This window comes from Berghia stephanieae, chromosome 4 (genome assembly GCF_034508935.2).
Source record: "Berghia stephanieae isolate SIO BIC M18660-M18661 chromosome 4, UCSD_Bste_1.3, whole genome shotgun sequence".
Classification (NCBI taxonomy): domain Eukaryota; kingdom Metazoa; phylum Mollusca; class Gastropoda; order Nudibranchia; family Aeolidiidae; genus Berghia; species Berghia stephanieae.
In genome coordinates this window covers 73,310,310-73,324,017 of record NC_088363.1, presented here as the reverse complement: position 1 = coordinate 73,324,017, position 13,708 = coordinate 73,310,310, and the positions used below count along the sequence as shown (strand labels likewise).

The 13,708-nt window shown below is 33.7% G+C and overlaps 1 protein-coding gene across 1 annotated transcript in view; it reads left to right on the top strand.

Annotated features, from left to right (window-relative positions):
* LOC144971204 (dolichyl-phosphate beta-glucosyltransferase-like) overlaps nucleotides 1-12,577 on the top strand; it is a 12,769-nt gene extending 192 nt beyond the window's left edge. Inside the window, exons 1-9 of the mRNA XM_078911702.1 lie at nucleotides 1-2; nucleotides 761-935; nucleotides 1,457-1,572; nucleotides 2,802-2,894; nucleotides 4,185-4,343; nucleotides 4,831-4,890; nucleotides 6,830-6,981; nucleotides 8,196-8,281; nucleotides 10,341-12,577. The exon at nucleotides 1-2 is cut by the window's left edge and continues 192 nt beyond it. Of these exons, the coding sequence (XP_078767828.1) occupies nucleotides 1-2; nucleotides 761-935; nucleotides 1,457-1,572; nucleotides 2,802-2,894; nucleotides 4,185-4,343; nucleotides 4,831-4,890; nucleotides 6,830-6,981; nucleotides 8,196-8,281; nucleotides 10,341-10,447 (950 nt within the window). The 3' untranslated portion in view covers nucleotides 10,448-12,577. The remainder of the gene's footprint in view (nucleotides 3-760; nucleotides 936-1,456; nucleotides 1,573-2,801; nucleotides 2,895-4,184; nucleotides 4,344-4,830; nucleotides 4,891-6,829; nucleotides 6,982-8,195; nucleotides 8,282-10,340) is intronic.
* Nucleotides 12,578-13,708: the final 1,131 nt, after the last annotated feature.

The window sequence follows — 13,708 nt, the reverse complement described above, 5'->3', positions numbered from 1 at the left end:
CGGTAAACATTGTTTCAATTTCGTGTTCCTTCTATTTTTATTTTCTTGGACTCGTCTGCTACGCCACGCTAATTAATAGGAATCCTTTTGATTTTGAATCCTAGACTTTTTTACCAAAAAACAAAAAAAACAAACAAACAAACAAAATTTAGATGACGCAACAAACTTTGCATCTCTTTTCATATGCCTGGCCTTAATAATATGAATCAATGTTTTCCATTAATGAATGCATTCAGGATTACCCTGATTAGCACTCCTACTCCTACTCCTATGCTCAGCTGATCAGGATCAATATCAGACTCAGACTCGCATGCAGCCTGTCAACAAATTTAAGCCTAAAATTAAAAGCCGCTGGGACAGAGACCAGAGTCAAAGTCAAAGTGCCTTATCATCATTCTCATATACTCATGGCCCATTCCCTTTCGGGGTACTCGACCCATTCAGGTTGACGTTCCTTCCCTTCTTTAGTGATAAATGTGACAATTTATGTTTTATTTTTAATATGAACAAAGAAGTTTGTTCCTTTTTAATCTTTGAACTCCAGGATCATATTATCAGAAACGTTTGATTTACTGCAAATTAAATTTTTCACATTATGTTCAGTTTTCTTCATGATCTAAATTGCCTTCTTTAAAAGCCTTCTTTAAAAATAAGACAATGTGGATAATCTAAAATAGATTGAGCTCGAAAATATGATTTGTCAGTTTTCCAGGAGTAACCAGATTTGTTTTTACATTTGACTTATTTTTATTTTTGACAGGCTGTTATCTACCTATACATCTCTACATCAGCATATCCAAATGTTGGCCGACATGACAGCGAGAAGTTTTTCTTTGACCATAAATCAAAGTCCAAAAAACTGTTTCCAGAATATACAGATCCTGGCTGCCTCAGTCTCTCTGTAATAGTGCCAGCATACAATGAAGAAGAACGATGTAAGAGATTATTTATAATTGAATTACCCTTTATCATTGTTTCATGTAGTGGGATGTAAATTTAAATTATTTATTTGGGTATCCATTAATACTTGAACTTGTCCTTTTAATCTACTCATTTGGTCATCTGGTAAAATAGACCTCTATTTATTGTTAATGAAAGAATTAATTGCTTCATTGCGTAAAAATAATGCATTGAAAAACAATTTTTTTCCTTGTTTTTGTTTGTTTGTTTGTTGATATTATACGAATTTTAATTAATTTATTTATTTGTATTTAGATTATGATTCAATGTGGTTTTTTTAATAAATCATTCTCTGAACTCACAGTATCAGTCAAATTGAGAATAACATATGCATATTTAAAAGGAAAAATGAAAATAATTTTGGCATGAGAGTGATATTCTATTGTGCATTATTAAAGATGATAAGCTATTTACTGTCCAATTAAGTTATCAAAAATCTGTACCAAAAGTTTATCTTCATGTCCAAATTCTAAATGAATATTCTTTATAACTTCAGTGCCAGTGATGATGGATGAAGCTATGGAGTACTTAGAGCGGCGCCAGAGTGAGGAGCCATCATTTACTTATGAAGTGATTATAGTCGATGATGGTAGTAAAGATAAGACATCTCAGGTGGGATTGCAATCAATATCTTTTACTTTGCTTTCAAAGGAGTTGTTATAATTTTCCCTGTTATATCCTTTTATACATTAAAGTTTGTCCAGCTGATATCATGACTCAAGATTGCCTTGGGATACTGATGTTATTGTTTATCAAATCATTTTCAACACTTTGAAACTTAGTTTTTCACTATTCATAAAGATAAACGAGTGTTTTGGAGTACATTTACTATATTTTAATGTCTATTTTAACGATACTCTTATATTGGGGTAAAAGAATGACTCGTGTTTAAAAATTATGGCAAAGCCATTGTACTTGGTCAGACAGGAACTGCAGAAAGCATCTTATGTTGGCGATTCAAGTGGCTAATGATCAGTCGATGAAGTATTGTTTTAGACAGTAAATGAAAGTGTGGGAGTAAGAATTTATATAGAAGGGATTCGAGAAAGAATTAATGTATTTTTCCTTGTCATACTCCTCATTACGTTATGAATTTGAAAGAGTTAAAATCTTTATTTTGCCATATTTTCATTTTGTAAGAAATGTTTGATAATAAAAAAATGTTAATCAATTTTATTGAGAGTCAGAAATTATTGATAAAGGTTTCATTTGATACTGAAAAAAATATAAGGGAGGCAACAGATGTAACTAAACCATTATTATACGATCATGAAAACTTAATGTAGTATGATTTTAGACTAAAATGTTTGTGGACGTCTGGACTTTCTATTTTGTTTTATGAAAAGTTTGCCACTATGTGGCTCAGTGGTACAGTGTTTCATCTTGTTACAAAAGTCAAGCAATGGTAAGAGTGATCAGAGGCTGGGTGGGTGACAAGGTACTCAACACACATTACCCTACTTGACAAGGCTATAGACAGTGACATATATTGTAAGAGTGTTTGTGCAAAAGGATGCCTAATAGGCGACTGGTGCTGTGTGATTTGGAAAAAAAGTTCCAGATGGCCTGCTGGGGTAATAAATGAAACGTGGTGAAGTGTATTGTGCATGGTTAATCCATGGAAATATGCTACATAAATGCTGATGTGTAAATGTTCATCTTTATGAAAACATAAGTCTGTAACTTTATCTTGGGTTGTATTTTGACCATTTAAAAGAAATGGAGTAGATATTCTTGTATGGTCTGTAATGGTTATTTTTTCATGAAGTAATGTCCAATCTACATTATTTATCGTTGTAGCTCTTATCTGAATATAGTATTCTTTATTTATGTCTATTTAGGTGGGCTTGAAATACTCAGAGCAATACGGAGCTGAAAAGGTCAGGGTTCTAACGCTTCAACAAAATAGGGGTAAAGGAGGTGCCTTGAGGCTGGTAAGAAAAAAAAGTTTAAAAAATATTTTCATAAATTTTTCCCTTAACATACATTTATTTGCAAGTTAATGATACTCTCCATTGATCCTTATCGGAGTATGCCTGTGTTAATAAGTGATATTATCTCAATTATATCTTAACAAGAAGTGAAGAAAAAGGGAGAAATTAATATAGGAGGGTGTGTCAAAAGGTAATTGGACTCTTCTTATTACTTTAAAGTAAATTGAATCAATACCATGCATTATACCTCAAATTAAAGCTTGGTTTTTAGCCGAGTATTATGCTACTTCTCAACATAGTCTCTGCATCTCTCAATAGCCGCAGTCCACCTTTTCATAAGGTCATGTATCCTGTCCTCGTAAAACTGAGTTGACTGAACTTTGAGCCAATTTTTCACTACTGCCTTGGCTTCTTTATCATCTTTAATGTGATGTCCCCTCATTGCCTCCTTCAGTGGACCAAAAAGATGAAAGTCCAAAAGTGTCAAGTCAGGTGAATTAATAAGGAGGGTGAGACAGCATTGTCCATCAAAATGATGCGATTACCGCCCGTTTCCTGGCACTTGTGTGTGTAAGGGCATTTTCATGAAGAAATAATACTTGTTCCATCTCCAAAGCTGGCCTAACTAGACGAATTCTTGCTTTCAGTTGCTTCAATGTCTATTTGTACCGTTCAGAGTTGACAGTGGCTCCCTGTGGTAGGAAATCAATGAGGATTACACCTCTAATGTCCCAAAACAATGTTGGCATAATTTTCCCAGCTGATTTCTCAGTTTTGAAGATTTTGGTATTTGAGGAAGATGGATGTCGCCATTCTGATTGTCTCTTTGACTCAGGTTCAAACTTCCTAAAACACTGGCTCTACAAAATGCCTGAGTTTTATAGACTGAACCAATGCGTTTAAAATGTTACTCAAGGTTGCTTCTTCGAAAACAAGAAATTCAATGACAGCTTTCTGTCGCTGGTGGGCATTCATGGGGGCCGCCATTTTGAACTGTCATAGCTTTGTCAAAATTTGACAGAATTAAAATTTTAATCTTTTAGTTAAAAGAGTACATGTGTAAGGTCAATTAAGCCAAAAAGGACTTCACATGAAAAAAAATGGACTCAGAAGGAGATTTGCCCCATTATTTTTTGACTCACCCTTGTATATATTATAAGTTGAAAGAGATTAAAAATATTTCTTTCATGCACTGAGGGTTTTTAATGTCTTCCACATTTACAATGCTGCATTTAATCAGCGATTTCTCAATTAATCTCATAAAGTACTCTTCTATATCGTTTTACTCAGGGCATGTTATCAGGCAGAGGAAATCATCTGTTGCTAGTAGATGCTGATGGAGCTACCAAGTTCAGTGACTATGATAAATTGGAAGCCAAGATGAAAACATTGGAATCAGAGACTGAGACTAAATTAAATAAGAAAGATGGAAAGAAATCTAAGTTAATTGTAAGATATATATTTTTGAGTTAGTTTGATCCTATTTTTCTTTTTGTCTTTTTACAGTGGGGAAACCTAAAAAAATTGTTTATTGTTTTTATGTTTATATCAGTTAACATTAAAGTCAGCAATTTGTTTGGTGTGTGTAAAAATGTGACTAAGTTTATTACATTCATTATTATATTAGGTTCATTGGATTGTATGAGATCAATTCTTGAGATATGAAGTAAAGTACAGATTTACTGCACTAACACATCTCTCTTTCTCTCTCTCTCTCTCTCTCTCTCTCTCTCTATATATATATATATATATATATATATATATATATGTCTCTCTCTCTCTATGTCTCTCTCTCTCTCTCTCTCTCTCTCTCTCTCTCTCTCTCTCTCTCTCTCTCTCCCCTCTCTCTCTCTCTTTCTTTCTTTCTTTCTCTTACAAATACACCCAAAAACATATCTGGTTCATTTTCAGTGTTTGATTGTTTTTTTTATCACAGAATTCATCAGCGATTGTTTGTGGGTCCAGAGCTCATTTAGAGAAAGAATCAATAGCAGAGGTGAGTTTAAATGTTACAAAATCTCATTTGACCAGTTGAGATCATTGCAAGAAAAGTGAAAATGGCCGTATGCCCTTTATGACTAAACTAAACCAAACTTTCATACTCAAGTCTCATTTATCTCTCAGCTTTTGAGGAATGAAAATGAGCTTTGAAGCATGCTACAGAGCAGATATAATAAAATTCGTTCTATGATTGCAGACTTACCAACCTGTATGATTTCTCATATTTTAATACGCTTTGAGCGGGTGGTTGGATGGGAGCATCACCCTTGAATCATATACCTATGATGTTCGCATGGGTATACGATCCGATAGTGATGTCGTTTCTTCTTCTCTTTACTAGCCTATTCTTCTTCTTTGGTTTGTGATTGTATTTTTGACAGTGGATATTTTTTTTTCTGTAAATCTTCTGCCTGTTTGTTCTTGGTTATTTATAATTTAGCTTATGATATCTTTAGGTTATGATTTTGATTTACATTTGTACTATTTTTGTTAGATTGCTTGTTTTTTTGTTTCAGCGGTCTCTCATATAACCTCAATTGTGTTGGAAGAGACCTAAAGCAACAAACAAACAAAAATAATACGCTTTGAGGTCCAAAATATTGTAATATGGGAATGTTGACCAAAATATGCTGAATGTGGAAAGTCAGGATTTGTAACAAAAGGTGGAAAAATAATAAAAGTGGATTGGAAGAATTAAAGTATGTTATTAACATAGTCTCTAGCTTGATGTGAGCCTGTTTTTTTTTTGGGCTTAAAAAAAATAAATTGTATTTACACTCGAGCACGGAAATCTTGAAAAGGTCGGGACAGGGTCTATTTGTTTGAGAAACCTGTGTTTTCAAGTTTTCCGTATTGAGTATTTTACAGAGGATAAATTTGGGTAGTTTTGATAAAAGTCATATTATAATGATTACTCTCTGACTCTGTTATTGTGAACTCTGTCAAGAGTCTAGAGTAAGACAATTATATTTCCTTTTCTTGGCCATCTTTTACAAAATTATGAAGAGAATTTTTACTGGTGTTGCGTTTAGTATGTTTTGTCTTGTTCAATAACAAAAAGGAATGACAATTCCCACTGCGTGTGCTTAATAAGAAGACAAGGCCAGCATATCGTATTGTGGATTACACACTCAGCACGCAACGTCATTACCTACGAATCTGGAACCTAAAATCACTACTATCACTATCACTCCTCACTTAACTCCCTCACGCTCTTCCCTTAAGTACCATAAAGTGAGGTAACATCGTCTAATACAAGAAGTCGAGGGAGTGATGGGTGGTGTGCGTAAGACTCCCCCTCGCGACTCCCCCTCAGTTCAGCATGTTCACATACACAAACACACACACACATATATATGTCACACACATACATGCATAAGACATTAACTGACACTTAGCGCTACAGGGAGAGCGATGGCATTTTTTGTTTCCATTCAACACAAACAATTCTCAAAAAAGATAATTCAACGGATGGCAAGGGAATGCCCAGTTTGTTCGAGATTTTCGTCTTGGCCCTGGAAAGTGTTCGAGATTTTCGTGTTGCCAATACTAACAAAATAGAGGAATTAAAACAGGGAATTGTACTGAGTTTGAGATTTCCGTGATTTCGAGATTTGCTAGTTCGAGATTTCTGTGCTCAAGTGTAGTTCATTAAATATTTCAAAGTTCTTTTATATAATAATTTAAAACTTTGCAAAAGAGAGGATTGAATTATAAATGTGGGTTAAATTTGCTATTACTGTTATTGAGTGTATTTCACAGATACATATAAACACACAAACACATCCACTTATACATGCACGCACGCGCATACAGTCACACTGATTTACACATCCCACCTCCCATCCTCACAACCACTACTTTCTTCATACTCACCTTTAATGATTAGTACAATTCTATATAAATGTGTCTTCCTTCACAAATTTCTTATCCAGAGATCTGCTTTTCGAACATTCCTGATGTATGGTTTCCACTTCCTAGTATGGTTCTTGTGTGTAAGAGGGATTCGAGACACCCAGTGTGGATTCAAGCTATTGACAAGACAAGCAGCTATACTTTTGTTTTTAAATTTGCATGTTGAAAGATGGTAAGTGATCCAGATGTAATTTACCAAGATATCATTAATGTAATTGCTTCCCTTGCTTTTGAGTGTGAATGGATGCATAATATATTATAATTCTTTGAAGGGCTTCTGTACCTTAACTTTTTCTTGATTGTTTCATATTTGTGTTAATTTCGAATCTTCAGAGTGTCAGTAATTTTGAAAAAAAAACTTTCTTTTGGTCATTGAGGGGGAGGGGAGGTTTAATGTTTTCCAACTCATTTAAACAAATGTAAACGCAAAATAATTTTAGATTAGTACAATCTAACGTAACCAGAGACAAAAAAAGTTTGTTAAATAGTTTGTCTTACTTAACTCAATTACTGGAGAGTTCTAATTATGTATTATTGGATTGACAATTCTCCTGTTGTCAAAAGAAAAGGTCACCCCCCAACCCCCCACAAAAAAAAAATTAAAAAATGAAAGAAAGATAGAATACAGAATAAAGTCTTTCCCTGATTTCAATGACTTATTATTCTAAACGTATATTTGCATTTGGTTGTCGCCATCTTCTAAGGAAAAGCCAAACATTTATGCCAATAAGTCATCAACCCACATTAGATCACCAAATTTAGTAAAATCAACCTGAGCCCAGAAGACATAATTTTTCTCTCCTGTTTTGGAATCTCAAAAGTGCGACAAATCTTTTTTGTTTAATTTGATCGCATGAAACAAAATCATCAAAGGTAGCTCAACAACCTTTCATCGCCCAGTTTGGAGACCATTACAGAAGTACAATTTTAAAAAAAGGATAATCGAAATTAGCTGAGATTTATAGGGAGGGATTGATCATGCTCCCATCGACCAAGCGATCTTTTGCCACACTGCTGCTATTCCAAAATAGGAGACAAAAATGAGATCTTTTAAGTTCATGTTGATTTTGGTAAATTTGACTATTGGATGTAAATGTATGACTTTTCCCTAGAAGATGATGAAACTAGATGTGAATATCTGTATCGGTTTTAGAATAAGTCTTTTGAAATCAGAGAAAGACTTTATGGACACCTTATATAACAACAGCAACAGCACATATCAAAACAAACAAAAAGAAACAAAAAAAAAACAAAAAACAAGCCGAGATTTGTACTATACTTATTAAATTTACTAAGAGCACAATGGATTTAATTATTGTCGCTTGAAATAAATTTCCCCATTCACCTTCACATCTAATGTACAATATAAAATCTAAAATATTTCAGGGCATTTGATGTGGACCTTTTATACCTAGCACAACAGTTTGATGTTCCTGTTGCAGAGGTGGCAGTCAATTGGCAGGAAATTGAAGGTAACTGAAATTGATGTTTATTTATGTTTAGACATACCACACATTTGTGAAAGAACCTTTTGCTATTCAAAATTATGTTTTGTGACCCTGGCCAAACCAATATTATGTTCATTATTATTATTATTATTATTATTATTATTATTATTATTATTATTATTATTATTATTATTATTATTATTATTATTATTATTATTATTATTATTATTATTATTATTATTATTATTATTATTATCTTCATTATTATTATTTCTATTATCATTCTTCTTCTTCTTCTTATTATTATTATTGTTATTATTATTATTATTATTATTATTATTATTATTATTATTATTATTATTATTATTATTATTATTATTATTATTATTATTATTATTATCACTATTATTATATTCTGAAAACTGAGTTTATGGCCCAAACTATAAAACTTGGGTAATTGTTTTTATTTAAAAAAAAACAACTCATTTTTCTAGTCATTTTTACTTTAATATCTTATTGTGGCACCTGGATCACCCGGACATGATAGGTCATATATGTTTATTTTTCTCACTGCTTGGGTTAATTTTGTCAAGGACAATTTTTATGATAAATGGTTCTTTAGAGCCATTAAGTCCATTTAGCTGGAGTTCATCTCATTTAGCATTAAATGGCAGAAGTGAATGCTTGCTGGTCTTCGGATAGGACTCATAAATTGCAACGTAGTTTTCCACAAGATCTAACAGATCCAGCTACACATTCATTGCTGGATGGACAGAAGGGTCAGAAAAAAAAGCCAGGACCAATTGATGGTTCTTCTGTGACTTCTTGTCGCTGTGATTGGCAAGCTATTAACATGGATGCATTTTTACTATTATTGTATGAGTCTTCGGTTATTCAACCAACAGTGCTTACACCTTTGAAAATGTCATTTATCACATATTTTATTAAAACTAGTCAAATGAACATTTCAGTCGTCCTATTATTACTAAAAAATTAAATATTAGTATTTTTTGCATCTGTCATGGAGTGTTAACCGTGAACCGACAACCCATAGCTAACTTAAGTACTTGCCTATTGCCTGAAGCAATTAGCCCCTAAGATCCTAAACATCTCTCACAGTTTTAACACAGCAATTGAAAAAAAAATACATGGTGTCGTCAGGTTTTGTGATGCAATTCCTCCCTCAATGTGTCAAAATATAGTGATAAATACTCACTAAATTCTGGGACTGACCAATTTGTCCGTTTGGTATATACCAAAGGTAGCTATGGAAATAAGAACTGTTTGCCTCTGGAAATAAATAGTCAAGGGGATGGAACTGGCTAAATGACAGGGAATATACTGATTGGTTGATGCTAAATAAACCTCAAACCATCAATCCCAGAAGCTTTTCTTTGCTTTTGAGAGGTGTGCTCCACTATATAAGCTATCTTGACCCTTAAAGAATTTTATAAAGATCATTTAAGTACTTCTCTTTTCAAGACTGCTGATTTGAAGTGTATGTTTGTGGTGTGTCTACTTTACTCGTCAGTTGAATAACCATTATACAGATTGCAGTGCCATGTTTGCCACCAAGTATGATTTCTTATATTCAAATATGATTTGAGGTCCAAAATATAATATGGTAATATTGACTAAAGTGGGAGTTTGTAACAAAAAGGAGAAGAAAAAAAAGAAGAATAAAAGTGGAATAATTGAAGGTCATTAAATATTGTCTCCACCTAGATGAGAATCTGAGTAGCCAGACAGATGATTTAATAGAAATTGCAAGATTTACCCACTCTCGAATAGCTAGATAAGTCTCCATATATTCAGTATGTTAAATTTGAAATTTTGGATAGTTGCACTTGTTGAAATTAGGCGTAAATTAGCATTAATATTGGGAAAAATATGACAAATATTTTCAAATGGTTGAGGTCGGTTGGCGGGTCTGCATTACAAAGTAGTTCTGCAGGACTATGCTTCATAAATGTTTGATAAGTTAAAAGACAATGAAAGAAAAATAGAATAGTTGCGTGAGTCGAGATTTATCCTTTAAAATTACTTTTCATATTGATTGTAACTCTTTTTTTATAATTTACAGGCACGAAGATGGTACCTGTGTGGAGCTGGCTTCAAATGGGTCGAGATATTCTGTTGATACGGTTACGATACACCTTGGGAATATGGAAGATTAAAACCAAATTTTGATCTGTTTAGTGAGATTATTGTAATGATCGGTTAATCAAAGGTTTATTATAATAGGTAAAATCAAATTTTAATTTAACTTATGTTGGGGATTAAACTGCTGTGATGGTGTTATTGTTGATTACTGCCAAGAATGTTATGTATTGTGTGTTTTTGCTAGTGTGTATATGTGCATGCGTACTTGTGTGTGTATGTGTAAGAAGAATTATGTTTATTTTATTACACTGAGAATAGGGACGTTTGTGGCATGGAAAATCCAAATCATATTTCATAATGATTACAGTACAGCTCACGTACAACAGCGTTGGTTGCAACAAGAGCTCGGCTACAACGGGAAATTTAAAGAAACCCATTCTATGGCCTATATAATGCATATAAATCCTCAATGGCCATAACAGGGAAATATATCTTGGAACACAGCTACAACAGGGTTTGAGAAAAACTACTTACTCAAGAAGAAAAGAGGAAGGCACACATAACTTATAGGAACAGAGATGAGGTGGGAGTGGCAGAATTGCAGTTATTTTGTGTACTATTGACATCCCTCTGTGTGTACTTTGTGTATCCACGACAACGCAATAAAAGGCAAGTGAGAGGTGCGTGACTGACCAATCACTATATTGATACACTTAGGCCTAGTATGTTACGCATAGAGTGAGGCATGTGCGTCTTGTGACTAATTAGGTAACTATGCCCTATGAGAAATGAGATGGTGAAGAGCTCTATGTGAAGCCTGAAGCTAGGACTGTGCACTACTTGAGTTTTGAAGTGCACTTAGTGAATGACAGTGGAATGGGTGGAAAGCAGAGGAAAGGAGGAAGGTAGAATTAACCGTTGCATTGTTCCAACCCACCTTGTGCCCTGAAGTAAGTGGTAGAGGGAGTGAGGTATGGTGATTTCAGAAGAGGGGAGGGGAGGGGGGGGGGGGGGATGGAAGTCACAATCACTTTATCTGATTTATTTAATTAGGGAGGTAAATCGATAATTTACTTAGGGAGGTAATTTGAAATATGTTCCTTGTATTCTGGTATGTGTGTTATTTCATTTCCCCCAGTATTGCTTCCCTTCAAATTCCGTATGCATGGATATAACGGGACTCTGCTACACCGGGGATTTTTTGCTAGTCCCACTATCCCTGTTGTATCCGAGTTACACTGTATTAGGACCGTTTCATTTTAATGTGAAAAATCTGTTACAAATCATTATTATTATATGTTTGAGATATGTGTCTCAAGCAGAGTAAGTGTATTCAGGAGTTGACCAATGAATGAATATAAGCTTGTGCCTTTATGTTTGGGAGGGAATTGCTTTTGTGTTGATGTTAAAATGCAACGGTTCAATATTTTGTTTTTGTTTGCTTTATAAAATTTTTTTTGACTATCTAAATAACTTAATATTCCTTTTATCCTGTGCTTTAAATGAAATTTTGTAAGATATTGGTTACCATTCCCATGCCATGGTGTCTTATTCATCATTACAGTTGTTCATTATAGCTGTTATTTCAGATGCGGTTCAACATTATTGTGCACTTTGGTAATGCTTTGGAATAATCATTTTAGGCATGGCTTTCTTTTCTATTTGCCTATTGCTGCAACATTTCTTTTGGTATTATGTTATATAATTTTTCAAAATTCACAATCTCACCAATTTATAGGTTTACGCTATTTGCCAAAAGGTTACGATAAAAGGCATTCAGTGAATGTCTGGTAAGACGCTTTTTAAAAAAAATTGGTTAAGACAGAAGTTTGTTTTATTTGATTTAGCTCCCAATACATGTTTTAAGTTAAATCTACTTACCATTACAGCTGTATGTTTATAAAACCGTTGGATGAATGTTAGTGGTTAATGTTCAAAGTTTAATAAAAGTATTTTGACTTGGGGTCCAACACATACTTTTTGTCCTTATATTAAACATATATTTATTTTCTTTTTTGAATGGAATACTAAATTTGATAAAGTTAGTTATTTTCTTTGTGTGGAATTATCTTTCCAAATTTTTTTTCTCACGGCCAGGGCAAAAAATATGTGTCAAACTTTGTAAAATACTTAGTATTAAGTAGCCTTTTTTTTTTTTGCGTTTGGGCGAATTGAAAATAATGACTTCAATAAATAAAATGTGACAATTGATTTATCTGAAGTGACTTTACTTATTTTTGATTTTCAATAGGTCTTTTGAAAAAAATCACTTTACGCTTTATTGGTTTTTAGCACTACCAACAGGCTATATGAACTAACTTTCCAAACATATACATTGGTTTTGCCTTGGCCCAGGCTGGGATTCATTGTTGAGAGCGAAAAGTCAAATGTATATTTGAATCTAAAATCTTTTAGCCTTTTTTTTTGGCACTGAGATGACACATGTTTTCTAAATGCAACTAAACCCCTAAAGCTAAAAATAACAAGAGATAAATCTTTCCTTTGTGCTGCACTGTGACTTACACACAATTTATTATTTTTTCAAAGTTGTCATCTGGGTGGGGTTCCTGACCTCCCATAGTGGGCAGGGAGGTACATACTGTGTCTTCTATCCCCCCATACCCGTTTTCCAATTGGTTCCTGTCTTTGTCTTGGAATGAGATTACTTGGTTTTGTCCTGATCCTTGCTGGAGTTCCTTGGCTGGAGGGATATAGTCGAATGTATAGTTATAGTTTTGGGAGATGATATTTTTTTCCTTGTAAATCATCTCTCTTGTTATGCATTGTATTATGTTTAGTTTACATATTATATTATATGATTGGTAAACATTTGAGTGTATTCCTCTTATTGGGGACCTGTGCTTGTGTCTGGATGAGACTTTTGGGTAATCTCAAACTAAGTACTTTGACGGTGTGCTCTTGGAATCTGCATCTGTTCCCTATTTGAACCAATTCCCCTTTGTCTTACCTTTTCTTTTGTGCTTTAATTGTAATTCTAGAACTTTTTACTACCATTTCTTCCTTTTTACTGGCGCTGATATGACCTTAATGTGTTGCAAGCGCCGTAAAACCCTTAAAAACAAAAACAAAGTTGTCATGACCTTTATGCCCTAAAGTTTTTGATACTTTTGCAACCAAAGGGCATCGAATGTATTTCTCAGATGCAAAAACCTCCCATAGTGGGCAGGGAGGTACTTACTGTGTCTTCTATCCCCCTATATATGTTTTCCAACTTGCTTTCTGTCTTTGTCTTGGAATGGAGATTACTTGGTTTTGTCCAGGCCCTGGCCGGATACACTAGCTGGGAGGGAAACAGTGAAATGTACAGTTAGAGTTTTGGGAGATGAT